Source organism: Acyrthosiphon pisum, chromosome A2 (assembly GCF_005508785.2).
Source record: "Acyrthosiphon pisum isolate AL4f chromosome A2, pea_aphid_22Mar2018_4r6ur, whole genome shotgun sequence".
NCBI lineage: Eukaryota > Metazoa > Arthropoda > Insecta > Hemiptera > Aphididae > Acyrthosiphon > Acyrthosiphon pisum.
Genome location: NC_042495.1, coordinates 56,279,529 through 56,298,996, shown reverse-complemented (window position 1 = coordinate 56,298,996; position 19,468 = coordinate 56,279,529). Strand labels below are relative to the sequence as shown.

Genomic DNA, 19,468 nt, shown 5'->3' with positions numbered 1-19,468 from the left:
TATCGTGCTGTAGTGTTAAGGTGGATGAGCTCTTTTGGTGGAACCTTTAGAGATTATCACGGTCATAGCTCTCTGATGTATCCGGTTTCGGTTCCATGTTTGTATCGACGACTCGATGGGTAAAATTTGAATAAAAAAACAATTACACAATTTATAAAACATGGCACTTGCGGAACGAAGTACATATTATGTACCTTCCATAATTATATAAGAACAAACAAAATTACTGCAGGTTTTGATTAAAATGTGTAAGTTCACGTCAAAATCAATGATCACAACAGGTTCCGGTACAAAAATATAAAGTTCTTGATTCCAAGCACCGTAGAAAGGAGTTTTAGAAAGAAACATAGATGACCTATAAATTATAATAGCTATGTATATTATGAAAAAAAATTCTGCCCAGTGGGTCTTGAAAATTACAGATCAATTGAAAAATAGGTTTTCCACTTTTTATCGGTTACATGACCATTTAAACTTTAAAGTCACATAATATACTGCTTATACCAACTTTTCATAACTCCGTCGACCGGTTCCACCTGTACTCGAATAAAAATCTCGAATTATCTAGACGTAGCACATAGGTAGCAGAGGTTCCTACGACCGACTTAACGATGTTATTGATAGTAATAAACGTCACATGAAAAACACCTTCGCCTCCAACGCCACCGCCGCCGTTTGACCGCGCCCATCGCCTCCACCGTTATGATATCTCCGTATGAATAATACGTGTAATATTGTATAGCCGTCACCCCGCCGCGACGAACGCTGACATCAATACGCGTAACGACGTGCCATTACAATAAAATATAATAACGCATACGACGATGAAATAATTACTATAATACACCACCCGTGTAGTACACACGAGTGTAATATAGTGACACTTTATTACAGGCATCATCATCCGTCGTGTGCACATCAGTACATCACTATACCTACATACGTACCGTCGTTTCACGGCCACGCGCGCGCACACACACACAAACGCTAGCTCGAGCGCGCTCGCTCGTCTATATACACGTGACACAGACGCGTCGGGAGGCAATCGCTTTTCAGTTCGTCTTCAGGCAGTGTCGCGCGTCCGTCCGTCCGCCCGCCCGCCCGCCGGAAAACCCGCCCGCCCGCACATCCGTCATCCGTGCCGCCGACTCCGAACGCACCCGCTGCAGAGAATTGCGTCGATCTCCCGTCGTTGGACAACCGTTGCGACCGAACCCGTAAGCATTGGCGTCGTCCCGAACATGTGACGCGGCCGCCGCCGACGCGGACGGTGCCGCACCATCGCCGCCGCGGCCACCACCGGCCCAAACGTGCCGCAGAGCACCGCAGCTTCAGCCGTCGTCGCCCCGTCTTGCCGCTATGATCGGCGGGTTCTTCAACAAGCCCGTCGGCCGGCAGTACGTGGCCGCCTTCGTCGGTAAGTATATAATAGGCGTATTTAATCGTCCGGTTAAAAATCACATGGTTCAATTCTATAACCGAGTCCGCGAACCCTTCTCGTATATTATTATATCCTCATCATTCGGCGGTCACAATGTGGGGCTACTAGAAAGTTAATAATATCGTTATATTAAGTCAGTGGCGAAGCCATGATGGTTGAGCCAAGTTGGGCCCACCTTAAAAATCCTTAACCCCTCCACCCTAAAATCTAAACAAATGTAGTCATAGGATTCATTCATTCAATTTTTGTATGGTTTTAAATTAGATCATAACCGGTAATTTAAAATTATCTCATGGCGCATAACTTTCGTAAGGCATAACTTGCTATTATTACCAAAGATCATCATAGGCCGTTGCGCTATCTTCCACCGCCTTAATTTTAATCATATTATGTACTATGCATATTATTATGTCTTCTAAGGATGGAAAAAATAGTGAGAGAGTGTATGAGCCCACCACTACACTCTAGGGAAGTAACACTTCCATCATAAGTAATTGGGCCCGTGAAATTAGAGAGTGAGAGAGTGAGAAAAATCAATACAATAAAAAATATGTAATTTACGAAAGACATTTTTGTTTATTAATGGTTGCCATAGACATATATAAATAAATTAACGAACGTGTCGTTTTATTTTTCCTGTCGTTTCATTTTTCGTTACGATTTTTTTTCCAACCACACCTCAGGAAAGAAGTTTTACTTAAAAAAGGCTTTGAGGGCTGCACGTTGGACCACCCTGTACTATATTATTCTAACGATCTTATTATTATTTCCGACTAATACATATAAGTGTTTAAATCTTTTAATGTAAACATAAGTTTTTTTTATTTGTATGTTTGAAATATATTGTATTTATAGTGTTTTATTTTAAAAGGAATGCTTATACTGTGTGGGTTTGTAGTATATTTAAATTGGTATAGCAAAATTTAATATGTAATATACTAATATTCAATAAAAACATTTTTAGTTATACATTTAGTTATATCACTGTACAAAATCCATTCGTCGTATTGCGATTAATGAAATGTAATAATATATTTTTTTTTTTCATAAATTCTAGTGTGTGGTAATTTAAAACTAAGCAAATTAAAACCCACTCACGTATTGTTATTTTGGTAGGTTTGAATGTCTTAGGACTCAGGTGCTTATATACTCGACGCGACGACACCACTGGGTAGGTACTGGAACCTATAATAGGTAGTATAATATAACGTACCATGTCGGTGATAAAATTGTATAATTCGAGCAGCCGCCGTCACGTCTAACCGATCAGAGCTAGCCGAATTTTCCGGTCTGCCGCCGCCGCTAAAATATCCATGAATCGTGGTCGTCCGCTCGGAGTAGACGTTTTGATCCCCGTCGCTGATTATAATACATAGGTCGTCAGTAGTGGCTAAACTAGAATTTGTTCAAAGGTGGTGCCCATACTTGTTAGTACGTCAATTTCCATAAAACGCTTTTCATACTATATTTGGGTAATATATACCCACCCATCATAGGTAATGCCTAAGAGGAGGGAGGTCTAAACCTAGGACCCCACCTCCTTTGGTTGAGCTGCTGTGGGCCACCACGATATCACACGCGACTCCGTTTCTGTCGACGATGTAAATACATAGCGTACCTATAATTCGCGTTTATTTACATCGATATATATTTAACACACCTAAGTACCTTTGCAGTTGTTTCAAATTCATGAATCAAATGCCCATACTAATTTTCACTCGACAACTGGTCACGCAGAACTCAACCACGTCCCCTACACTTCCATATCTTCTTCCACTCCACCATCTCCGCACGGACCCCCGATCGTCACTCTGAACTTGAACGAATAAAATTCGATTTCGCAAAAATTCAATCTGGTTAATCATACCCATCGTATATTATGCAGGTAGGTAACCTAACCTATATGCCTATAGAATACAATGAGTACACGGTTCAGGCGTTACTCGACTGTGCATGTGCAGTAATAACTAACGAAACTTTGCGCATAATTAAATAACCCATTTAGATCTAGCACAAAGTTTATGTGTGGATTTAATTCGAAAGTCGTCACTTTAATCACACGTGGCACATATTATTATAATGTACGCGCATCGTGTGCAGCGGATACCTCGACATGAGGGTGGAACTTCAATAAAATACGAACACGATGTCTACCCCTTCGAATGTAGTCTAATATATATTATAAAATACGAATATCTTTACGACGAGGAGACTTGCGATTTTCTGACGATGTCTTTCGGGTCGCGCATCGTTCCGTATCGGCTATAGCCTATAACTGCTGGCCCTACTTTAACGCATTGGGAATTGTATAATATTATATCAACGTACCTACTAGGTGTACAAATTATTCCGCAGTTTTGCGTTTTTCTAATTAGGTAATTATTCGTTACAGCCATCATATTAATTCTTTAATCTTAATTATTTATAAGCCTTATGTTAAAATGTATAAATTTATTTTCGAGGAGCGTGATAATTTGTAAGAAAATAATTAATATTTGTGTAGGTAGCGTAATATTATATACGTCTTAGTTTTATATAAAACACAATTTTAATTATCGACTTAAAAGATAAACGATTTATATATATATATAAAGGATTAATAATAATATACAATAACAACGAGATTAAAAGCTTATTTTGTGTTAACGTTTTAATTATAACCGAAGTACCTAATTCTTATTTTACGTAAAATGTTTTTCTGTCTTATTATAATAGTATTTAAGGGTTAGCTGATTTTTAAAGTATAGGTAACGCTTTTTCACAATAATATTATTGCAACTTCCTATATACTTAAATTTTATTTATGAATTATGATGTATCATATTATATATAATAATAAATTGTTGACAATAACAGTTCTAGCGTTCGCAATAATTTATCTTCCATTTATCATAATTGAAACTAACACTTTTTGACTTCATGATTTCTTTTCTTCAATCGCTATTATTGTATTATTATGTTTATGCCGTATATTATATGTTATTAAGCAGATTTGTTCATTACGTTTTATTATTTTAATTTTTTTAATATTGCCTGTACTGAGCCATACTGATTGATTAGTTTCATTGGGAAAAAATATATTGATATAATTTTAATATTGAATACGGATTTACTTATATCTAATACAACGCTGAATTATTGTAAAAATATGCCATGCCTAATTGAACCACCTATTTGAGAAACGACATAAGTCCTAAAAAGGTAATTAGGAGAAAACAAATGAAATTTTCTAAATGTTTACACATTATGCGTTTTTCTATAGAAAACTCTACGCACATAATCTAATTTTTTAATATTTTTTAACCTAGGTCGTTAATATAGACGGTTCAACTTCTCTGACTTAATTGATGGATTTATTTTAACGGTGTTACCTACATAATTTTGCAATTTAAAAAAATTAAGTTTACATTGTTTCTCGTATTAAAGCTTTTTCTAAACCAAAGACACAACGTCATTAGTATACCTAGTAATCAAAAAAAGTATATATAAAAATAAATATTATTGTAGAAATATGGATGTGTAATCTAATATATAAAATGCTCGTGTCACAATGTTAGTTACCATACTCCTCCGAAACGGCTTGACAGATTTTTATGAAATTGTATATGCATATTCAATAGGTCTGAGAATCGGCTACTATCTATTTTTCATACCCCTAAGTGATAAGGGTTGTCCAGAAAATAATAAAAAATAATATTATTATTAAAATAATAATAGTGTATTATATATTGGTTGCTATTGGTTAATCGGGCATGTTTGTTGATTTGTATTATTATTTTTGTCAATATATATATATTATATATAAATGAATGTTTGCGTATAGATTATACCTATGGGAAGAAGATAGACTAATTTAAAAAGGGTTAAATTTGGTTTTTTTTATTCATCGGATTTTAGTACGGTTAGGTTAGGTTAGGATTTTGTATTAATTGATTATATTAATCCACCGTAGATGGAATTGAGTAAAAACGACAAACTTGGTATAACTTTGATACTTTAGAGTTAAATCATACACTTACGTATAAACAGCACGGGGTCCGCGATCTACCGCAGGTAGATTGCTTACCTGATAATATACTGTTGCGAATCAGAATTTTAATTCCGGGCAACAGAAAACTTAAGATAAATCTAGAACATCATACACCGAATTTTAAATGACGCATTGAACAATTAACGCATTTGAGTCATATACAGTTTGTACATTTAACGGGTAACGAAGTGCACGGGATCAGCTAGTAGTTAAATATTATTTAACTTTCTTTTGCTCAAGACTATTATAATTTGTGAAGATAATTTTTAAAACCGAATTACAAATGATAATACTAATACAATTAAAATACAAATACAACATTATAACAACAACTGATTTGTAGATGAATCAATGATCAAGTTATTAAATTTAAATTCTAAGAATTAAAAAAAATTAATTTAAGCAATAAAAAGCAATTCCTATCTAACCTTGAACAATAGCCATTATAACAAACCAATCAGTTGAGTAAATGTTCCAATATTTTAATAGTAGCTCAAAACATTTTCCATATTTTAATTACTTTATACAATTGTAAGTCGATCAGAGTGAAAAACTTAATATGATATATAAACATCGATTAAAGATATAATAAAGACATTAAATATTAAATACCTATATTTTCATTTAATTGATCGTGTGAATAACTTTATCGGAACAGTATAATTTAAACAAAAAAAAAACATTTAATCCAAATAACTTAAATTTAACTATTTTATGACATTTTTGTCGAATTTTAAGTTATATTTATAATGGCTTATGAAATATAACAATATTTCAAAACCAATCATGCGTAGGTTTATTAACACTAAAATGTAGGTTCCTCATCCATTCAACGAAAAATATGTTTTTGAAATTCTCAGAGTCGATGTACTTGTTTGTTTTGATACTTTTTATGCAGTTAAATACCTAAAATAGGTACCACTTTTTGACACGTAAATATGTATATTTTTTAGTTAGTGCAGCTGTGCGCCACTACCCAATTGTTTGTCATATACGTTATACGTATCTTTCAAATAAAGTATTTCCTAACCAAAACTAAAAAATAAAATGTTACGGATTTGTTGCATTTTATAGAATATAAATACACTGTACAATTTTTATTTTATTAAGATCATATGATTCAAAATCAATTTTACATTAAAAATATGTAATTTGTAAATAAAATAAAGGACAATAATTGGTTGGAACTTTGAAGAGTTTAAACACGAATAGAATTTCAAAATTTCAGTTTTATTTATTCCGTGTAAGTTTTAGATATAATATTATTATTATTTTAAATTACACCATTGTAAAATTAAACTGAGTAATTATTTAACGTTTTGTGAAATCTTTTGTAGTGACTAATCTCAATATCGTATACACTGTCAATGATTGTTTATGTTACTGTGGAAGGCTGCAGTATTTATTATGTATATACATCATCGTGGAATAACTGAAATAATTATCAAGGTGTTTGTTTGAAAGGCTAGGTACTTGTAATATTGATAGGTGTTTGACGATTTTTGCTAGTCTCAGATTCAAATGTTGCAGTATCGCTGTAATACTATATCGGTCTACTAACTACTGATACAGATTGTAACCTGATCCAGCCGATACTTCTCACAAACACTCTATTGAGCCTCGAAGCCACTCTATTGGATTTAGCAATGACAGAAATTAAGGTTTAAACTCGAATACGACGTAAATACTGAGTTTGTGTTTAGGGATCTCGATGCGTCATAAAAATAATTGACGACATCGTCGAAATCTCCGTCATGGTACATTAAACGTTGATTGAACAACGGTTAATATACGACAACGTAATAAATATAATTAGTGATTAAAATTGAACTTTAACCATGTTCAAACACAACATTTTGATTTGAAATGTGAATTTAAATATCACATATTTTTACATATAAATAGTGTAGGACGTAGGTACAATAAAATTTTATTTTATGCATGAAATGTCGTACTCAACGGACAATGGACCTATAGGCGTTTTTAATAGTTTCTAATAATTATTTGACACAAGACGCAGGATAATAATTATAATAATATAAATTATTATGTACTAAGTAGTTACCACTCGGTGTGCAATTCTTCATCGGCGTACACCACATGTACCTGATGGCTGTTAGTGTGGGCCTTTATTCTGGTGTTTGGAGCCAGGTACATATAAATATAATTTATTAGAAATAAAAGCATCACACCGCAAATAACTAAAAACAAAAATACTTCGATTCGTGATGATATTATAATAATATTCAAATTCCCTTAGTTGATAGACATTGGACTCGTAATGTTTCCATTGGATTGTGGCCCCGTTAGAAACCGCCTACGAAAAAAGACTCGTGAAATTTCGACGGAGGTTTTTTCGGTAGATTGTCTATTTATAGACGGGATTTCTACATAAGGTGCATGGGTTTCACGAATAGCGTCGGGTTTGGTACTGCAGAATACGGAGCCCCGATCAGGTCGTGTGATACCGTGTCCACTGTCCGATACAGAACACCTCGGGACCGGTCGATGTCCATTTTATGATAATAATAATACAACGTTTGGAATATTTTATGATTTGCGATTTTGTGGGGACATTCAAAATATTACAGGTAGGTTATTGTCACTTGAATCAGGCCCTGTTCGGTATATTGTAATAGGTAGGTAGGTACTCGTGTATAAAATAATATGCGCGTAATTTACAACCGACACCGAGGAAGACTATACCTTTTGTTAAAATAGTAAATACGTAATAATATGTAGCTAGCAGGCATACGTAGTTTATCCTCGTTGCAAAATAAACGCGAGTGTCGCCCGTATACACCTCGTCCACAATCGCACGGATTCGCCAAATTCCATATAATAATATTATATCCGACCCAGAAGTGAATATCAAAAGCCATAACGCGTGTCGTAAATCAAATTTTTTTCTAATCTCTCTCCCACTCTGCGGGCGCTCTCATATTCTCTCTCTGTCTCTCTCTCTCACGCACACACACACTCCCAAATCCTTTTTACGTCCCGGGTCGTGAAAAACATCGGCTGGCCCGGTCGTATAATATATATACCCTCACGCGTATATGTAGTATGTATAGGGAAATTCCATTAACCCGTTACAAGTTAATGGCTGGTGCGGTCACAAAAGCATCCCTTCGTTTTCTAAACTGTTCAGAACACATGGCGCCCCCGTATATTTATATGTATGGCGGAAAAACGCTTATTTAAACACAATGCGCCGTCAAATGATAATTTGCACTCTCTTTGCAGGACGTCATCGCGTCGTCGTCCGAAACTCTTATTGCGTTTATTCACATGTTGGTTTCATGACGATTATGTTTTCACCTTCACACATCAAAATATGTATGAGAGTAGTGTGTAGTACACAGAGGGGTAAGGGGCTCGCGTAAGTATATATGCTGTTTTTCCTACCCTCCCTCCCTTATTTTTTTCTTTTCTAATAGCTTTATTCAGGTTTCGACTGCGCATACAAATTCGGTAAAAACGGACGGTCGGCTTTGCAAAAGTGAAAAATGTGGGTCGTGAATTTTTCCATTAGGAAATCGTTACGTTCTATACTCTTGTATATATACGTTTATATATAGGTATATTAGGTATATACGTATATTATAATATTATATACATATATAAATAAATATTTGTATACCCCGGGTGAGTGGTATTTCGTACCCGGGGCACAGCGGTTTTTGTAACACCGGATGTGAAAAATGGACGAAATAATCAAAAAGTTCCAGAAAAGTTAATATTGCTTGGTTTTAGTCTCACAGGTAAATCCGACAAACCCCCCGTCGACTCGTAAATCTTCACTGCACGACTTCTGAAGCGAAAAAAGCGTTATGTTTTCTTTCCTCTATATCCATGAGGCAATTGTTCTTTATGTAAAACCACCAAACGAGATTGTCAACAAGTTTTTGTACACGCCGACCTTATGCCTGCACTTAATCATCGAATGTAATAATATCATAATCGTTTAATAGTTAATATGATATAGTTATAATATTAAATATTGTGTACTATACAATTAAATCGTTTGTTTAAAATGTCCACTTACATCTTTCAACCTAAATTATAACGATGTTATAAATATCACGGTCCCTATGTTATTCACACATTTATTTGGTTATATGATTAAGTCAATATAATTAGTTCTAAATTACTTCTAATGCATAAGTAATTTAAAAAATGTTCAATATTCAATTTTACCGAGTTATAAATTAATAATTTACATGTCAAAATAAAATTTCTAACAGTTTCATATTGTTATATTTATTAAGTAATATTCTATACAATATAATTGCTATTGATGATTAATCGATTATTTTTATGAAAATGCTCCTCTCCCCACCAGAAAAGTTATCAAAATAAGCCACTGATATAATTTAATGTGTAAAAACGTTATAATATATAGGAACCCACATAATATATCATTTATATTTTTATTAACTTTTTATATTTATTACTTTTTATACAAGTGCCATTTATGATCATAAATATTAAACCATTGTTTTAGTTGCATAATTAATTTCAATGTTTTGATTATTACAAAAACATAAATCTTTTTTGATTCTTCCTTTGACATTTAAAATGTAAAATATTCATACGAAATGACACTTTCAAATCATCTAGATACATGATAATTTATTTTTACTGTAATATTCATCGTAGTTATCAATATTTATTTTGCAAATATTGAAAGACATGAACACAGTAATTTTCGTAAGATGTATTAATTGCAAAAAAAAAATTAATAAACGATGGCGGCATTGTCGACGTAATGCTTAAACAGTTCTGGCAGCGTCGTCGATGATACAAAAAAAAAAGTAACTTGCACAATATTAATAACAATTTTCATCATTATAACAATCGTACACGTCATAGTATTATTTTGTGATTGAATTTTCAATAAATGTTTGCTGTAATCTACAACATTTAGGTTTTAGGACCAATTGTAGTTATTGTTAATATAATGGCTTCAATGCCTTATAGATCAACATTTAAATAATCTAAAATCGTATGGATGATTTTAATGTCGAATTCAAAATTCTTAACTTTCTACTTTAATTTTTATATTATTATATACAAAGTATACCTATAGTTAATTAATTTTATAGAAATAAGAGCAATGTTCAACCACAACAGGAAAACTTTTACTTAACTTTTGTGTGCCATTTCAACCTTGTTAATTATAAGTACATTAAATTCCTCGTGTATATGAACGCTGTGCATCAGTGATGTATATCATAACCGTAAAAAGACTATTGGGTTTTACATATATTCCATCAGATTTGCATTCATATGGATACCACTTACCCGTCAAACTTTTTAGTTATTCAATATCACAGAGGGAAACATAAAACGTATTTATTACGAGAGCTTAATTTATTGCATTAATGTTTAGTTTACATCAGTAGTGGATCTAGAATTTTTTTCGGGGGCCTATTGACTTTTTCTAAGTTATATACGACACAAATATTTAAAAACGGCCCAACTTATTAACCTAGATGCTAGGCCAATTCGTGGGCGGGCCACTCTACCCCTCCTTTAATCTGTCATTGGTTTACAGACATATGATGAGGAATATTTACTTTAATGAAAAAAAAACAAAAGCTTAATAGCAGCAAAATATGCTTTGGTTTTAAAATTTTATTTTTAATAAATATAGCACTAGAAAAAACCTGTTGGAAGGAAACTTTTGATTAACTATAAATTTAACTAAAACCTACAAACTTATTTAAAAGAAATGTTATATTTTACTTTTATTTCATTGTGATCATCATGTTTAACATATAATTTAACAATATAATTACATAAATCGTCAGTAACACATGATCAATTCATATCACACTGGTACTCCCACTGGCAAGTCAAAATTAATGATAGAAAATCTGTAAGCACTGACAATGGTCCTTATACCTTTAAAAATAAAGATACAAATACCATAAATAAATTTTAAATTCATACCGAAGTGCCTCACTGGTTGCTTTTTCTCTCAAGCCCACTCAAGTCACTACATTATATAGAAAAAGAAAACATTCTTATGCTTATTATTTTCATATAGGATAGATTGTATAATTTCTAAATTTAAAAAAAAAATTAAAAATATTACATTTTACAGTTTAATGAACAACTTAAGTCTAAAGAATGTCTAATAGAAATAAATAATGAAAAATCAGAACATTTGAAAGTTAAGAACACTAGTTTTGTCGAAAAAAATATCAAATTTTATAGGATCTACGTGTTATTTTTATTTATTTATAATTTTCTTTCATTTTGGATTTAATCATTTATATAAAATAATAATATGCTAGCATTACCTCTGGTATTATCCTTGAATACAATTTACACGTCAATTTTAATTAACATATAGCTTTACATTTAGATAAAATATATTTACAGAAGTATTTTATTAAAACTCCCCTGGAGAGATTTATATTTTATACGGTTGTACCTTGCAATAAATCCTTATTAGGTTATAAATCCAAACTAATTTTATTTATACTTACTAGTATACTACATATCTAGGTAAAAATATAATATATATAATATATTAATATATAATTGAATTTCATGTATTATTTCCATTATTGCGTACTTTCATTTTACGTAGATTTTTAATTAATACCTACCAATTGTTATTATAATAACTACTGTGCTTGTTAAATTAAAATCGAAATGTTATTCTTTACTATAGAGTTCAGACCTCGTTAATGCATTTTCAATTTTATGATTTATTAATTTTGTATTCCCCTGTGATGCAAATTCGAACTCATTATTTGTAATCGAAAAACAGTTAAACAAACCCATTAGCGTGACAATATAGGAATAATAATATATTTTTTATTTTATAAGTGCAGTTACTGTTGTAGAGCACGGCTGAGTTTATTGATATTTTAAATTAACTATATGTACTATATTATACTGAGAATACAAAATATTCGATTTGATTATTATATGTTAGCAAAATGTCTAGTTAATTTAAAATTTAAATTAGTTATTTTTTATTATCAAAATAAAATTATATAGGTACTAATTAATTAGTTGATTTATTTCTAATTATAAAAAATTAAAACATTTGTTATACAGTATATTTTTATAATTAATGAATAAATATTAAAATATGTATAAACGCTATCAATCATAAAATTTAACATTTCAACACAGATGATTTTTTCCAACAATTCAGTATACATATTTTTTTATAATAATTAATATGTATAATATGTATACAAATATAAATAATGAATAATGAATATCATACCTTAAACATGAGTACTTTTAATGGCCATCTCTACGAAAAATTTTAATCAGTCATTTTTTGTAGCAGCATTTTTGTTTAGTTCATATTTTAAAAATATTTACGATTTCCAACATTTATCATAAACACGTACCATTGTACCAGCGTTAATAAATATACAATTTTAGTTATCTAGTCTAATCTTAACTAATCTACCTATATATTATATTATATTATATTATATTATATAAAATCAAAAATACCACTCATTCACTCGTTCATTGCTACATCTCAAAAACTAAAAAACGTACAATCTTGAAATTTGGAATAGTGGTTCCTCAAATTATCTATATGTGTGATAAGAAAGGATTTTCCGTTATTCGCATTATAAAGAGGTTATCAAACCTGGATCTTGAGATACACGGTAGAAATTGAAACTTCTTTTTATTTATAAATGGTTGCCATTTATTACAGATTATAATATGTAGTAATAGTAAAAATTAGTGTTATTTCTTTTATATAGGTATAGTTGCTATATATTTTATATATATTTATATATTATATAAATGGACACCATTGGTTACTCGGGGAGATGAGGCGAACAAGCATGCATCACACTTTCACGCTTATAGCCTCAAATAAAGAAACTATATCTTAAAACCAAATGTATGTGTGTAGCTTATTACTAAAAAAACTTAAAAAACTATATAATTGAATTTAACTAAAATTTCAGAGATTGTTTATAGAGATGTCAGAAAAGTTTAGAGAGTATGTAGTTTAAGCCACGTTAAAAATTTATACCAAGTGCTAAATCCAATCAGTGACTTGTGATTGCCCACCTATGTCAAATTATATCATAAAGCTAGGTACACTGGCGCCTATTTGTCCGTGAGCTGGGGTAAACTAAGGTCTAAGACTGAGATACACTCAAACCAAGACACACCTATATAGCATATTACTATATAGGATTTGCCACAGCAAAAAAAAAACTACACATGGGCGAAACTGGGATATTCAACTAGTAATTATATAGAGGAACAGACTCCTCAAAGAAATGTTTTTTAATAAATTAGCTTCTTTGGGATTCTCTTCTTTCTCAACTTTTCTTAGCAACTATTAAATTTATAAATAAGGAAACTTTTAAAAATATTTTGTTATACACTATTTTACAATCAAGTTTAACTATAATTTTAAATAGAGTTTAAAAAAAAATGTCTTACCAAAAAATGATTTAATAACTGCTTTATGTTGAACACTTGATGGGTAAAATTTTGGATTTAGGTAAAATCTCCTAAGTCATCTGAAATTGAAATAATAGTATACAAATAAATAATCTAAAAAAAGTATTGAAATCATTATACTTATTATATATTTGGTGATGGTATAGACATACATATATAGTAAATCACACTTTAATCATTCGGTTATAAATGTATGATTGTCTGAAGGGATATATTTATAATACAATGTATGATGCACATAAATGCAGGTCCCATAAGAATCCCTTTTTTTTAGTTCAAGTTAACTTTAAAAAATCCAAAAATCATAATTTAAGTTGATTATTATTTATTAAAAACCAGATTTTTGAAGTAAAACTTCTTTCTTGAGGTGTGGGTGGAAAAAATCGTAAATCGAGAGATAATATTTTTTAGAATATATTTAAGTATAAATTGGTATTTTAATAAATAGTTTCTGAGTTTATAAACTTCAAGTATAGTGTTATAGTGGTATGACAATTATAGTACCTAATTATAATTCGTAATTTATAATTAATTATTATAAATATCCTAGAGTAAGAATTATCCTAGTTTAATAATTAGTAAATATTAGACTTAATTTTACAATTAGGTCTATTTCATATTTTATGTAAAACTCTTATTATTCTTATAACTCTTTATGAGCAAGGATAATAGTAGGACAATTATTATTATCTTTATTATTCAGTACATACTTAGAAAGTCAGAATCGATGCGTTGAAATTTTGATTTAGATGCAACAACATTTTCAAAAATTATTTGATTATCTCCACAGGGTACTCCTTTAATTATAGTAAAAAAAAAAACATCCAAGTACCTACCTATCAGAAAATATGGTCTATGGAGTATACTTAAAAATACTGGAATTGGAATTTGAATAAATGCAGTATTAAACAATAAAGTTGATGAAAATGTTTGATGAATCACTAAATTTACACTTTGTATATTGCGTAATAATATACAATAAGTAATATTATATTTCTCTGTAAAACCTAATGCATTTTTGACAATACGCTAGTGGCTAGTCTATGTATTTATAAAGCTTAAAGCTTGTAGGTTAAAGAATGTAAAGCTTAAATTTAAAACTTTAAAATACTATTTATATATAAAAATATAAGTTTACAATATAAATATAATATTGCAGTAGAACGTACACCTCACATTCGATTTATGTCGGTTATAATACGTGGAGTTATCCGCCCACTCGTAAATGTTTGTGTTTATCTTTTATTAAAACACACGCGGTTTTTTTTTCGTTGTTGATACATCAGAGCAGGAGCGGATCAGACATCAAAGAACGATAAGATCTATGTGAAACTCAAACAGGTAGAAATGGTGCTCTTTACTCCGTAAAACTCGTCCGAAATCCTCCAAAGCTTCATGAAAAGTTGGCTATTATATTATTTTCGAGCTGCTTTGTCGGACCGCGGCCTAAGCGAATAAAGTTGAAGTGCGGTTGTATAATATATATATTATATATGATATAATATAATATAAAATCACCAATCTCACAGTAGTTCTTTGATGTTGTTGTGTACCACTGAATCGAACCGACAACGTTGCGCGAAAGTCGTTCGGTCGTGATATTATATATCTGTAGCTGCAGTCTACATACTTATCCAATCTCTACTACTATAAATATTATTTAAACCTATATTAGATATTTAGACTTGTAAAAAAAAATCCTTAAAAATATATGTGTTCCCATTGAAAATGTTAATATTCTTGGCAGAATATAATCAATATATATTCGACAATATTTAAATACCATTACATTAGGAGCAATCAACAATTGTATACTGATCTGGACTCTGGAGTAAAAACTTTCTACAAAAATCCATTTTTTTCCGTGTTTATGTTTATTAGCACACCTGGACGGCTGGACAATATGGGGGCACTTAATTACAGTAGAGTAGAGAATATTATCAAAAAATATTCTCATATCCAATAGGTGAATAAGAGTGGTTTTTGATTTATTTTTAAATACATTTTGACTGTAATAGTTGAAAAATATTTTACTTTCTAGAAATAAATACATAAAAATGTTGACATTATTTAGGTTAAATATAAGAATGTCTAAAACTACAGAATATTCTCGGTTTAAAGTTTACTGTAATTTTACATCACTAGATTGCTTAGAAATAATATTTTAACTAGAAAAGTTATTTTGAAAAATGTTTTAAAATAAAATGTTTTTGTTTTTATAACGCTTATATAATATATATATAAATTATATTAATTTATTTTTCATACTATTATATTCATTCTGTACAGTTTTAAAATTCCATGCATACGATTAGTATTACATACGATTTTAGATTTATTACTTCTCTAATTCCGACACTAGCTTTCAATTACCAATATCCATTTTAATAGTTTTAAAAGATGTGTATAATAAAAAAAAAAATTATTATTCTGCATAATTTTGCATATTTTTTTTTTTTGTTTAGATATTTTACTATTTTTAAGCGTATCAGTACATGCACACATTTCACGGTTGTGGTTTGATGTATTAAACTTGCGAATGCTAATTAATTATCGCTCTAACCTACCTATTTAAGTATATATTTGACATATTATTATAACTGATGTGGGTTTATTTTTCAGCGTCGCTGTCGGTAATGATGGCCGGCACGTCGTTGGGTTGGCCGTCACCGGTGCTGGCCAAGCTGTCCAACGGCGGGCTGACGATGGCCGCCACCAACGAACAACAGTCGTGGATGATCGCCATGCTGGAGCTGGGCAACTTGCTTTCGCCGATACCGTTCGGGGTGCTCGTGGACGTGGTGGGACGGAAACCGTGTCTACTGCTCACGGGACCCCTATACATCGTCAGCTGGTTGATGGTGATGTGCAGCGACACGATCGGCGTACTATACTGGGTGCGGCTGCTGCAGGGCGCATGCATCGGAATCATCACCACGGTGGCGCCAATCTACATCGGTGAGATAGCCGGCGACAGTATCCGTGGCGCGCTCAGCACGTTCTTCAACGGCATGCTCAACGCCGGCATACTGTACGTGTACTGCGTCGGGCCGCTCGTGTCGTACGACGCACTCACGTATTACTCGCTGTTGGTGCCCTGCGCATTCCTTGGCACGTGTCTGTGGATACCTGAGTCACCGTACTACTACGTGCTCCGGGACGACGACAAGAAGGCGCACGAGTCGGTGGCATGGCTGCACGGTAACGCGGAACCGGACGTAGTGGTCCGCGAGCTGATGCGCATCAAGGCCGAGGCCAGAGACGATCTCCAAGACAAGGGGTCGATTCGTGACCTGTTCGGGTCTCGGTGCAGCCGGAAGGCGTTCTTAATCGTCCAAATCGTGGCCGCGGCCGACGTGCTGTCCGGCATGACCACCGTACTGGCGTACGCGTCTTCCACATTCGCGCACGCCGACACGGACAAGACGCTGTCCCCGGACCAGTTCACCATGTTGCTGGGCGTGCTGATATTCTGCACCACGTTCGTCACTGGTTACCTGGTGGACAAGCTGGGCCGCCGGCCGCTGCTGCTGTTCTCGTGTTTCGGGTGCGGCGCGTTCGAGCTGGTCACTGGGCTGTACTACTACAAGCGGTGGGTCGGGTTCGAGTCGCTGGGCGCCTGGATACCGTTCACGGCCATCGGATCATTCGCCGTCATCTATAGCATAGGGCTCGGGCCGCTGTTGCCCACGCTCCAGGGCGAGATGTTCCCGTCCAACGTCCGCGGCCTGGCCAGCGCTATCACGTCCGTCACGCTCACCGTCATATCGTTCGTCGGCCTCAAAATGTACCAGGTCATCACCGACCAATGGGGCATACACGTCAACTACTTCATATACGGCACAGGGTGCCTTATGTCTTTCCTTTTGATCTACCGGTTCCTGCCCGAGACCAAGGGCAAGACGTTTGCGCAGATCCAGAACGAGATCATGAAAACTATCGACGACCGGCCATCCCGTGGCAAAACTCGCCGAAAGCCCATCAACGCCAACACGACGGGAGTCTAGACCTGCGCACGCGTGGCAACGCGTCATTGCAAGTGGTTGTTGCAGGCAGTCATGCGAATAAAATAATAATTATAAACGAAACGATATAGTATTATAATGTTGTTTTCGTTTTCATGTTTTTTTTATTCTTTCCATTTTATTTCTGTATAGTATTAAACTATTTATACGTTTATATATAATTATTATTATTTATATAGTTAGGTACGACTTTGGTATATATTATAAAATATATAAATATATAACGTTGCACTCGGCGATTGAAAAAATCCATTCCGCATTATTATGTAATACTTGTATATAATAATATATACGTAAGCACATCAAACGACCCCAGACGATGGGACAAAGGTACGACGACCCTGACGGGAGGACAAGGGGGTGGTGAGATTTTACGGCGATGACGTGCGGTCGGTTTTCCTTTTTGACGTTTCGAACTAGAATCTTCCACCATATCCACCACCACACGGTGATCAATAAGACACGTAACATTACAATGGGACCAAAAAGGGGCAGAAGGGTGCGTACCGCACTGCCATACTTTTCGCTCACGTTTGATTGACAGTTATCCTCTATTATATACACGTGATCAGACACACGCGCGCACGCACACACTCGCGAATACATACATAATAATATATAAACGTATATTTGAGTCCCGAAGAGGGATAAAGTTGCGGAAATTGCGTTAAGCTTCGTTTTGCTCCGAAAACAACGTGCACCGGAGACCCTAATCAATCATAAATGATTTTAGTGACATGTTCGGCGAAGGAGACTGTGTTCTGCCCGCCGCCACCGACACCGCCGAAAACCGATCGAAAACAATTTCCATACGTCAAAACCGCTCGAACAATGTTAATTTATGTATATTTTTATACACCGAATGTTAAAATAATATATTAGGTACCAAACATCGCTGTACCGTAACATATTATTATATTATATTATGTACATTTATGTATAACATATTGTAGTAGGTACTTTCTTATATTGTTTGTCTGTATATATCTATGATGTCACGAGATATAAATAAATACAAATATATATAAAATAATGATAACTAAACGATGCCATTTTTTATTTCACATATTGTTACGATATTATATATTTATATGCTATTGGTACTGCAAGTAGGTACTTTGAAATTAATACGACGAACAGCAGAAGTTAAGAAGGTGCCTACTACCTACTATAACTATATTATCATTTATCACCAACCCGGAGCTATATTAATGATGTTTTAGCGTTTTGCAATATTATAGTCTAACCATTTACAGTTTAAATTAAATATTGGATTACTTCGATGGCATGCATGGATTACGAACTTTCGTAAAATTCGGAACAAAAGTTTCGAAAATAAGGTTTGTTCGTGATTATAAATTAATACCTATTTCTTAAAATAAACCATGACAGTTTGATAAACATCATTGAATAATAATATCAGGCTTCATAATAAATTAAAATATTTTCATGAGCAAATAAACGATGAACTAACATTTAATTTATTTAATTTTAGTTGTA

The 19,468-nt window shown here is 33.0% G+C and overlaps 2 protein-coding genes across 4 annotated transcripts in view; one reads left to right on the top strand and one right to left on the bottom strand.

Moving 5' to 3' along the window:
• Positions 1-19,468, bottom strand: part of LOC100569658 — a 205,068-nt gene that overhangs the window by 133,832 nt on the left and 51,768 nt on the right. For 2 of the 3 annotated variants that reach the window (XM_029489777.1, XM_029489779.1), the window contains exon 2: positions 13,923-14,002. The exons of the other annotated variant lie outside the window; for it this stretch is intronic. The gene's annotated coding sequence lies outside the window, so the exon portion shown is untranslated. The remainder of the gene's footprint in view (positions 1-13,922; positions 14,003-19,468) is intronic. 3 annotated transcript variants of the gene reach the window in all.
• Positions 761-19,012, top strand: LOC100169115 (facilitated trehalose transporter Tret1). Its single transcript, XM_001946661.5, has 2 exons — positions 761-1,417; positions 16,566-19,012. The coding sequence occupies exons 1-2, from the start codon at positions 1,360-1,362 to the stop codon at positions 17,948-17,950; spliced, it is 1,443 nt and encodes a 480-aa protein (XP_001946696.2). The 5' UTR covers positions 761-1,359; the 3' UTR covers positions 17,951-19,012.

Bases quoted from the DNA above. Each gene is read 5' to 3' on its own strand.
- LOC100169115 (XM_001946661.5), top strand. From the start codon at position 1,360: ATGATCGGCGGGTTCTTCAACAAGCCCGTCGGCCGGCAGTACGTGGCC. The intron at 1,418-16,565 runs GTAAGTATATAA...TTTATTTTTCAG, and splicing joins GTACGTGGCCGCCTTCGTCG to CGTCGCTGTCGGTAATGATG.